Here is a 10,911-nt window from a genome sequence, read left to right as displayed (position 1 = left end):
GACTGCCGTTCGGTGTGGCCAGTGCGCCTAGTATATTTCAGCAGCTCATTGAAAGTATCTTGCAAGGGTGTGAAGATGTAGCAATATATCTGGATGATATTATTGTAAAGGGCGCAACAGAGAAGAGTGCCTACGAAAGTTAGACATGGTACTGGAGAAACTTGAGCAAGCTGGCTTAACGGTCAAGAAAGAGAAATGTGAGTTTCTGGTTGATTCAGTTGAATATTTGGGATTCATTATTGATAAAGCTGGCAGACGTATTTCGAGTGAGAAAACAAAAGCTGTTGTTGAAATGCCAGCACCACAGGACGTAGGACAGTTACGTTCGTTCTTGGGTATGATTAATCATTATGCAAAGTTTTTGCCAAATTTGTCGAGCAGATGCAGTTGCTTTTATAAGCTGCTCAAGCAGTCAGTGCAGTGGAAATGGGATTCAGGTTGTCAGAAAGAATTCCTGTCGCTAAAAGATGATTTGACGAAAGCTACTCAGTTAGTGCATTTCAACCCTGAATTGCCGCTAGTGTTGGCAGCTGATGCATCGAAGTATGGTATAGGTGCAGTGTTGAGCCACAGGATGCCTGACGGTAGTGATAAGCCGATAGCGCACATATCGAAGACGCTGACATCAGCTGAGCAGAATTACGGTCAAATTGAGAAGGAGGCACTCGGTTTAGTCTTTGGTGTAAAACGGTTTCACCAGTATCTGTACGGTCGAGAGTTCATCTTGTTAACTGACCATAAGCCGCTGGTTACGGTGTTCGGAAGCAAGAAAGGTGTGCCAGTAGTTACTGCAAACAGGTTGCAGCGGTGGGCCATTGTGCTCATGGGTTACACGTTCCGAATCGAGTACCGTAGAACGTCAGATTTTGGTCAGGCAGATGGTCTCAGTAGACTGCCGATTAAGTCATCAGATTTGTTTGACGAAGAAGATCTGGGCAAGACAGAAGTGGTCAATTTGATAGAAAGTGAAATTCTATCCAGTATGCCAGTATCAGCTGAAGTGATTCGTGCAGCGAGTGCGAAAGACAGTGAGATTGACCGAGTCAAACAGTTCCATTTGAATGGATGGCCAAACAAGGTTCCAACAGAGTTAGTGGCGTACAGTCGCCGGAAGAACGCATATTCAATATGCGATGGTTGTTTACTGTGGAATAACCGAGTAGTTATCCCCAGTTCGTTGCGTGCACAGATACTGAAGTACTTACACAGTACGCATACAGGCGTAGTGAAGATGAAAGCGGAAGCGAGAAGCCACGTTTGGTGGCCTGGTATTGACGAAGCGGTAGAGAAAGTAGCCGGGGAATGTGAGATTTGTTCGATGTTAGCGAAAGATCCCAGAAAGGTACCGTTACAACAGTGGCCGGTCCCACAGGGCCCGTGGCATCGGTTGCACATAGATTTTGCCGGACCGTTCAAGGGTCGAATGATACTCGTAATTGTTGACGCATTCTCGAAGTGGCTAGAAGCGTTTGAGGTCAAGAAAGCCGATACCAGTAACGTGATTTTCATTATGGAAAGTCTGTTTGCGCGATATGGACTGTGTACTGATATCGTCAGTGATAATGGACGTCAGTTTACGTCGGAACAGTTTCAGCAGTTTTGTACTGAAAGAGGGATTAAACATATGACTATAGCCCCGGGACACCCGCAGTCCAATGGGCAAGCCGAGCGCTACGTTGATGTAGTAAAGAAGGGCATAGAAAAAGGCATGCAGTCCGGAAAAACGTTTGCTGATGCGTTACGGGAGTTCCTTAGTCGTTTTCGTACTGTACCAAATGGTACTACTGGAAAAGCTCCGTGCGAGTTGTTTCTAAATCGAAAGGTCAGGACTATCTTAGACCTGGTTCATCCTGTAGCGCAGGTGCACGAGAAAGCCCGAGGCAGGCAGAAGCGCAATTTTGATAAGCGCACGAAAGCGCGAGCGTTCATAACAGGACAACTAGTCCAAGTAAAGGATTTCCGGTTGAACAGTGCTGATAAGTGGGCTGCAGGGCAGCTGGTAAAACCCATCGGTAAAACGATGTGGGAAGTTAAAGTGAACGGTCAAGTGTGGCGAAGACATGCTAACCAGATGCTACCACGCCGTTGGTTGACCGCCGAAGAGCACGCAGAGTCGCAGATGGCGGCGAGTGCACAGAGAACACCAAAGCCCGTCCCGATGCTACCACCGGTAGAGGTTGCGACGCAGCGTGAGCGTAAGGCGTCAGAGGCGCGACGCATGGTTGCGGCGCCAGAGGCGCGACGCATGGTTGCGGCGCCAGAGGTGCGACGTGAACCCGCGGCACCAGTTGAAGAAGCGCGACGCCTGGAGGCTGCGCTTGAGGCGCGACGCGATGTTGCGGCGCCGAAATCTGAGCAGGTAAGTATGCAGGCTGCACCGCAGCCTGTGCCCCCTGTTGTTATTGCAGGTCCAGACCGTGGACCGCCACCCCCAGTGAAGGCGGAAGTCATGGTTCCCACGGCCGAAACGAAGCCTCCGAAGAAGCCATCGGAGAAGGCTGCTGCAAAGCCACCGAAAGTTCCGAAGGCCCCGATTCCGGAAGCAGAACTCCGCCGAAGCGATCGGACAAGGAAGATGCCGGATTACCTCCTCAAAGACTACGTGACGAAAAAGATTTTCGTAGAATTTCCGCCGATTTAAAATTAATATTTATTCCTGTTTTCATTGCCCGTGTGTTTTATCTTATTGTGGGGGAGTGTAGTGTATGTACTATAAAGTACTGTAGTACATTATATGAGCCTAGCAACGTTCCAGTATCTCTGAGAGAATGTTTGTATGTTTTCCTACTTTTATATTTAGTCTATCATCAGTCGTCCTACTGTACACATCTAATAAAGTATTATTAGATACTTCACAGGAAGTCATGTACAAGTCGGCCAGCCGGGTGATTAATTTCCTGCGTAAAGGTACTTAATGCACATTAATACATAAAGGTACATGATGCACATTAAGCGCGACGCTGGCGCTTAGAAAACAGCTATTATTACTATTTACGTTTGTGGCAATGATAAATTATTTATTTCTGCGATGGTTTGTTTAATTCTTTGCTTTTACAACGACTATGTTTATACGATATCAATATTTCTATCTGACGAGCACTATCCATGCCAAATGCAGGCAATAGCCGGTCGAAATGTTGAAATAATAATAAATTTTTAGTTCAGTGCGTGACGCTGCCTGGAAGTTAAAATTTTCCAAATATTGACTTTTAATTACGTACTGACGGTACTGTATTTCATTTTTTTATTCAATCGCATTTTAGTTAATTTAAAACATGCGGCGAATTAATTAATTTAACTTTAATTAATTTAACTTTAATTTAAAGCACGCGCAGCCTACAGGTATGGTATACCCTTTAAACTTCGCAGTTTAATAAAAACCTAGCAGAAAAAAATGTTATTACTATAAATAGAATGTTTCCGAGTAAAAGGTTTCAAAACAAAAGATGTTTAGAATTTAGATAACAAATTACGCTTACTGTAGTTTGCATTTCCAAAGTCTGCGGCAAACGCTGGCAGCGTGAATAGATTACATATCATTACAATTTACAGTCAGGTTTCTTCGGAAGCCTACTCTACGAGTTGCAAAGTTTTCGTTTCTAATTTTAGAATTTTTCGAATTTTTTTATTTTTCGAAGCTGAAGTACATATCCGTTCAATCAAGTACGAGTAATTAATCGACGACGGAAAGAGTGAAAACTGAAGAAAACACGCTCGAATACCGAACCTGCGGGGGTTGCCCCGTACACCGCAGGATGCGCCTACGTGAGTATTTTATACTGCGCTACGACCGTAGGATATAGCCCAACCGCACTGTGGGGCCAGCTGGAATGAAAATTCGTCTGTCAGCCGTTGTAACATGCAGTTTTGTCACTTTTGTATTTTCCGCTCTCCAGTTCTGCGTGTTGTGACATGTTATTGTTGTCTTCTAGGGAAATACATATAATTTTTATTTGTCTCCTGTCGACGAAATCCTATCATTGTGAATAGCTTGATTATTTAATGTTCTGTAAGATAGTAAGTGGGAATTGAGTTTGATAAGTGTTTGTCTGAAGATCGAAGCTGAACACTGAACAGTGTGTGAGCTATCCGTGTGTATTGCAGTGAACGGCGCCATGTCGCTCGCGCGAAGACCCAGCCAGGAGTTAAGCGAGAAACAGTTTGGACAACTGTCGTTATCCGACACGAAGGTTCCCTCGCGTCGCCATGATGCTGGCCGTAGTTCTCTGGGCAACGTGGCGTCGGTGCAACGGCCAGATAACGCTGTGACTCGACGTTTCTCGGGTGGAATCGCGGTTCTGCAGGTATTCCAAACGTTATTACGTCGTTATACGATTATAGCAGACTGACTGATCGATCCTTTATGGACATCAGGTCTGAGTATCACTGTTGCAGTGTTGCTTTTATGTGTCACTGTGAACCAGTCATTTATAATATTATTTATGAACTACTTGTATAATTCTTTATGGAAATACTCACTTATTTAGTCTGGATATTGCATATTTTTCATAAATATTGACTGCAGTACAATATTTAGGAAAATAATAAATTCTGCTTGCGTTGTTTTGGTTTATCTATAGGTATAAGAGAAACTGTAATTTTATAACCGGTTTAAAGGCAGTTTTTATTTTAGAAGAATATTATCACTTGCGAAGTACTGATAACGGCATATAAATTGCAATTCCATAATTATGAATTAACGGCTTTCGTAAAAATTATTATGACTACACGTGGCTGTGCCTAGCCGTCTACAAAGACGGAAAGAAATAATCATAAAAATCCCTTTTCATCAACACGAGAAGGAACAGTTGTCAGCTTGAAATTATTATTACCACTGGAATTTTTTTACAATTTATTAATAATAATAAAAGATATTACAGTATTGTAGTATTTTTTATTATTTTAAAAATGAAATAAATAAACGTAAAAATCCTTTTTAACTAATACGAGAAGGACAGATCGAATTTACGAAATTAAATATTAAAAGGGTTTTACTTATAGAATGACAAATTGTTGTAATGAATAGATACGTAGCTAAAATAATAGGTTCAGTTGTGATTGAATAAATGCATTGATTAAATAGTTTATTAATAATTCGACATTATTATTGCTGGCAGGCTGGCAGTGTGGCCGAGGATCTCGTGGCGGCCTTCCTGAGTGCCAATCAACACGTGCTGCAGAAGGTGCAGAGTCTGCCGAATGGACAGCAGCTGCTGGATATCTGTGAAGTGTACCGCGCGGACGTCTTTGCTTTTTTGCTGGGCAAGAAATTTCTGCCGGATTTAGCGGATTTGTGGACAACGGCTGCGGTGCGGGATGCCGCACCACTCTTCGCTCCGGCATTCCACGGTCTGGATTTTTCCCTGGTAAGTCGTGATTTTTCCCTGTATTTTGTTGGCTGAAGACAAATTTTCTGGAAATTACTCATGACCGCTAAGTGGGCGCAGTCAGCCTCTGCTGTTCGCATGTGCCGCTTTGCGAACACGCTGGAGCAGTGTGTGATCAAAAAGAATTTTAACGTGATCTGGCTTTAAGATTGTATGGTGGAGTACGTAACGTTGATTTTATAAATCACGCCAAAAAAATAAGAAATTTTCTAAATTACGCAAAAACTTTTTTATTAGCTTGGTGAGATATTTTATTAGCTTGGATCTGGCTATAATGATACAGTAATAAATTAATAATAAATGGTGTTTGATCGGCCAGATAACTGGACGGGTAAAGCGCGTGTGACCGATCGCACCTTCTTGTGAAATGTGCACCGTGAATCACTTGTAGTGGGCAGCCAGCATTAACCATTAACACTCAATTTACTCGTACGTGTGTTTGTCGTGAAGACAGATCAGTCATCAGGGAAGGCCGATAAGTTATCTTCAATGGTTTTCCGCAGTCGGCTTTCAGACAGCATATTTGTGTTTTTTTCTAAATTTATTTTTTATTAATTAATAATAATTTTTCGAAATTTAATAATAATTTGTTTGATTTAGTAATATTATTATTAAAAGGAGGAAGGCAGAAAAAACATCGTTTGGTGAAACAGAACGAAAAAGGGCGTTTTCAATAGCTTACGGGATTAATACTGCAATTGCTTTAAGCGCCGGAAGTCCTTGAATTCCGTTTATTTTATTTTTCGCTTTGAGTGTTTTCGTGAAGTGGAAATGGAATTAGATCCCAAATTGATTAACTGGCCGTTATGGGAAGTGATAAGATGAAATTCCAGGCTGCTATGCACAGGTCTTGGTCGAAGCGCAGTATTTTTTAAATTTTAACATAACATTTTTTTAACATAGTATAACATTTCTAAAAATTTTAGCATTTATCGTATTTATTTTAATTATTATTTATGGTCTGAATAATTTTTGTGTTATCGTGTGTGGGCTTTATTTTACTCGTAGATTGGCACAACAGTCTCATGTTTCTATAAAGTAAAAATAATTGTTAAATAAAAATCGATTTACCATTAAAGTAATTTGTTTTTTGTGGCCCGTTAGTTATATTATTTATATATTCTTTCTATTAATATTATTTTTAGTCAGTTCCAGACATATTTTTTTACTGCATCGCTTCTGTAAAAATTCACGAGCAACCTAGTAATTAAAAAAAACTGTAATTAAAAAAACGAAGCAAAGTGTAATTAGCTATAATAAAATCTTCTCTAAAATACAAATGTAAAAAAAATTTGCTGATAATTTTGAAACAGCGGAATAATTTTGCTACTGCATGCCGGGTTATGGTTATGGTCAGCAAAATACCGTGCTTGACTAGCCGTAAGCAGCGGTTTGTAAATTAAAATTACTTGTGTCTGAGCGCTTCGCATCTTTCATAGAAGTACGCTTTAAGTGAAAATACGACTTCAATAATATCATGCTGTTTTTTTAATTTTTTCCACACATCAGACAGCGAGCTAATTTTAAATTTTTACCCGCGATCTTCACCGTTATTGGTGGTTCAAGTGCGGTGTTGGATCGTCTAATGACTCTCCTTTTACAGGTTAGCACGCACCGGATGCTGGGAGGCATTAATAACAAGACGATGCACGAGAAGTAAGTTCCCACTTTCCACTTCGTCTATTCTCTTCGATTTTCCCCATATTTTGGTTACTGAGCATATACGTTACCATAAATTGGGCACGGTTCAACCGCAACGGGCACTGCCCATTTGATGAGATCCTCGAGTTTTTTGCCGATCGCCAACGCTTCTGCATCTGGTCTCGAGGTTTTTTAATTTCAGTTTTTTTTTATGGCAACTTTAAATAGAAGAATCGATGGCATTATGACGATTTTTATGCAGTTTAGATTGATCTGTATAATTTATGACATCTGTTTCATGAGTGAAAGTTTTTTGCTTATTAATTGCCATCGTTTCCTGCGAGACCGAAGCTTAATTTTGTTAACCTTAAAAGCCTGACACTGCATTCGGCTTCTGTGTTAATAGAAGCTGAGTTTGATAAATATCCAGGAAATACGAAAAGATGGGGCGAAAACACGAAAGAAATATCCAATAAAACATGGGGCGCGGCATTTCTTTAAGAATATAATTTCTACAGAAGTATATTGTGATTTCTTTGAAAATATAAACGGGATCCTCTTCGTTGAAATAGAACCATTTAATAAATATTTCGTAGACACCGGGAGTACTTGGAGACGTTAAACGTGAAGTCGCTGCTAGCGAACACACGCGCTATCCTGGACCAGTACGCTGTTGACGGTCCGTTTTTCGACTACGACTGGTTGGTGGAGTACATGAAGGTGCTGCGTGTTCTGTTTCCGGAATGGGCCGGCTACGCCGTGGTGGAGGGACTGGGGGAGTTCTTCGACATAGAGCTGGATTACGGGGCCGTCGTGACGGCGGGCTGCGATCCCAAGGTGGTGCTGATCATCAAAGGCTTCCTGGGCCGTTGGCCGGGAATGGAGAGAATCGGCGAGCGCCATCAAGAGCTGCACGTGTGGGATATGTCCAAAAAAATGCGCAAAGAAGGAGACGCGTGTTTTCCGGAGCGCATGTTCTGGATGTGTTTCCGGGGGGTGCACTGTGGGGTGGGATGGCAGGAGGGAGAGGCGTTTGCCCAACGCGTCTGGCCCCATGAAGATGACGTTTATCACGATGTGCGCCGCGATGAATCGCTGCGAGAGCTGTGTGGCTTTGCGCAGTTGGTTGCGGGTACAATGATACAGTGTGACCGATACGGTTCCTCTCGCGCACTGCCCGATTCTGCTGGGGGGCGCGATCAGTAATGGGGGGAAACGGTTTGGGCTGTGGTGTTTTTGGTTTGTGTTTATTTGCAGCCGAAAATAATTTGCAATAATTCCCAAGTAATTAATAAACCGAAATGATTCTTTACTATCCGTAGTGCTCCTAAACGTTATGGTGTTTCTGTGTTCTGTTATGCTCATGTTTTCAGTGTTCATATATGGCGATCAGACTTATGGGTGCCTCGAGAGTTTGTCTGCTCATTCAGTAAACCGAACTTAACTCGTCTGGGTACATTCGGAGCGAGTTAACCACTGGCTGCGAAATACGGTGTGTATGAGTACGGCAGATGCGTTGCCCGTTGCTCGAGCTGGATGCAGAGGCAAGTGATTGCGTATTGCCTTTCTGTTGCTGGTTTCTCACTATTGCAAGCTAACGCATGGAAATTGATGGAAATAACCAAATAATACGCAATCAATCAGTAGTTCACCACAAACTCTTTTTTCGCGAGCAAACTGCAGTGACGCTCCATGAGATATTTCACGTTGCAGCTAACTACTGAAAAGAACTAACGGTTCACGAGCCCCCGGTCAAAACTCAGTAACTATAATTATCCAGAAATGGCAGACATATTACGGTAGTAGTACCGATACCTGATGATAAGTGATCATTCTGGCGCCATTGGGCGCCACCCCTGATCCACTGCCCCCCAGAAGCAGCAACCCCCAACTGCCCCTGGAATTAAATAATAAATTAAAATAAATAATAAATTATTATTTACAAAATTAAAATAAACGTCTGACCAAATTAATATTTTAAATATTAATAAGGCCGGCAACCAACCACCCATGGGCCAAAGTGACGTAGGTCGCTACCTGCGAAGCAGGCGTCAGCCAGCCCGCGGGTGGTCAGGCTGTGCGGTACATATAGCGGTCATAAGTACTGTACTGTACTTAGTTGTCTCATCTCTGCAGCCTCAAAGAAGTGGGACTCAGTACGTACTGGCTACTCTCGCTGCTGTGCGCTGCAAACGTCTACTTATTCCCTGCTGCTTGTACACGCAGGCTTATGGAAGATAGAAAGAAAGAATGCAAGCCGTGTGCAAAGTCACAGCTGTATTGCTGGCCGCTGCTTATTTATTCAGTGTGCTCATTTTCATGTCTTCAGTGGTAGACTGATAAAAAAAACTGCATGTGGAGGAAAAAATGGCCATCTAGCTCAAGTTCTCATGGCTCTTATCAGCGTAATGAAGCGTAAACAGTGTCTTACAGCAGAGAGAATTTTAGCTGTAATGGCATCATAGTCTTATCTCCTGGTAATTTTTTCTCTTTCAAAAACCGTCGGCCCAGAGAATGAGAGGAAAAATGAGGTAAGTCGCGATGTTGAAAACTAACTCAACCATCAGTTGATTATTTGCGCATTCAGTTGAGTCATTTGCATTTGGAATGATGTTTTGCCAGGCTAGAAAATTTGTTAACAGCTCTTATGTGACATAACTATAATAACTGTATTCATTCTAATTGACCTGTGTGTTTACCGTGCATAACAATGGCAGTGGTTTTTAACCTTATTATTGCCGGGGCTGTAATGGGTGTAATTACTGTATGCAGCGTTGCTTACGGACAGTACTATCCCATCGTCGCTACCAACACCGCCGCCGCCGCCGCTTGTCCATACTTCTGCACTTGTAAGCCTACAATCTGGCAGTGCTCAAGCAGCAGCTCGATGACCTGGCCGTTGGATAATCAGCCTCATGTAATTGTGAGAGGTGTGAAGATGTTGGACATGACAGGATCGGATGTGAATGTTCTTCCAAATTGGCGGCCTACCCATAATTTCCCGGATTTGCAACTGATCTTCCTGGTCAACACAATTTTTGACGGTTATCAATGTCGTGAATTGGAGTGCCTGGAGAAACTGGGTCTGAAGATCATCGCTCCCCGATGCGGAAAAGGTTAATTACCAATAAAAAGTTTCTGTAAATAGTTTTCTTGACTCAGAATCGTTTCCCATCGAAATAAGTTTCACGCAGAAAATGTATATCCATCCGTAGACAAGCGTAACGGCTGCGCGTATGCCCCGTGCTGTCCGTGGTCCAGCCGCCCTACACCAACCGGGTTTCCAACACCCTGGCCTTTGCCATATCCGCCCAAAGTCTTCACTACCACCCATGCTGGTAAGTAAAGATTCAGTCAAACATTATTTTCGATAGAAGGTTCGGATAGTTCTTGTTGTATGTATGTAGCTGCCGCTATAACTACAACAACGGCCGGGGCGGTGGCGCCTGCGGCAAGCACAAAAATTGTGCAAGCGACGATTACATCACCTGCCCCTTTATTAATTACGGTTAGGCAAGAGAGCAAAAGCAGTAGCAGCAGCAGTAGCAGCAGCAGCAGCACCACCACCACCACCACGACAGAATCGGCATTTACGTCGAGTGATGATAGCGCATACGTTGTTTCTCCTGTCTTGACCGATGCTGCTACGGCCGTGATAGATCCCACCACCATAAAAATTTCGAATTTATCGTCAACTTTATCTATGCTGTTGTCTCCACCTGCAGACATTCGTTTTGAAATAAATAATATCCACCCTTCCTCCGTCCCATTGTCCACGGAAATAGAAAATGAATGGACACCAGCAGCAGCACTAGCGCGCCTGCTGCTACCACATATCAGGTGATAAACAGTTTCCCGACGACAGCACCACGGTTCATACCCA

At 42.8% G+C, this 10,911-nt stretch overlaps 2 protein-coding genes across 2 annotated transcripts; both read left to right on the top strand.

Annotated features, from left to right (window-relative positions):
* Nucleotides 1–3,888: 3,888 nt before the first annotated feature.
* LOC129582280 (uncharacterized) lies at nucleotides 3,889–8,470 on the top strand. The gene is made up of 5 exons (XM_055473770.1): nucleotides 3,889–4,017; nucleotides 4,105–4,304; nucleotides 5,118–5,366; nucleotides 6,991–7,043; nucleotides 7,625–8,470. Coding segments are annotated over exons 1-5 (1,113 nt in total). The 5' UTR covers nucleotides 3,889–4,016; the 3' UTR covers nucleotides 8,235–8,470.
* Nucleotides 8,471–9,117: 647 nt separating this feature from the next.
* Nucleotides 9,118–10,872, top strand: LOC129582420 (hormone receptor 4-like). The gene is made up of 4 exons (XM_055473932.1): nucleotides 9,118–9,559; nucleotides 9,801–10,144; nucleotides 10,244–10,366; nucleotides 10,436–10,872. The coding sequence occupies exons 1-4, from the start codon at nucleotides 9,543–9,545 to the stop codon at nucleotides 10,870–10,872; spliced, it is 921 nt and encodes a 306-aa protein (XP_055329907.1). The 5' UTR covers nucleotides 9,118–9,542.
* The last annotated feature ends 39 nt before the right edge of the window (nucleotides 10,873–10,911 follow it).

This window comes from Paramacrobiotus metropolitanus, unplaced genomic scaffold (genome assembly GCF_019649055.1).
Source record: "Paramacrobiotus metropolitanus isolate TYO unplaced genomic scaffold, Prichtersi_v1.0 Parri_scaffold0000007, whole genome shotgun sequence".
Taxonomy (NCBI): Eukaryota; Metazoa; Tardigrada; class Eutardigrada; order Parachela; family Macrobiotidae; genus Paramacrobiotus; species Paramacrobiotus metropolitanus.
The sequence above is the reverse complement of the archived record's forward strand: the minus strand, read 5'-3'. Positions and strand labels throughout refer to the sequence as shown.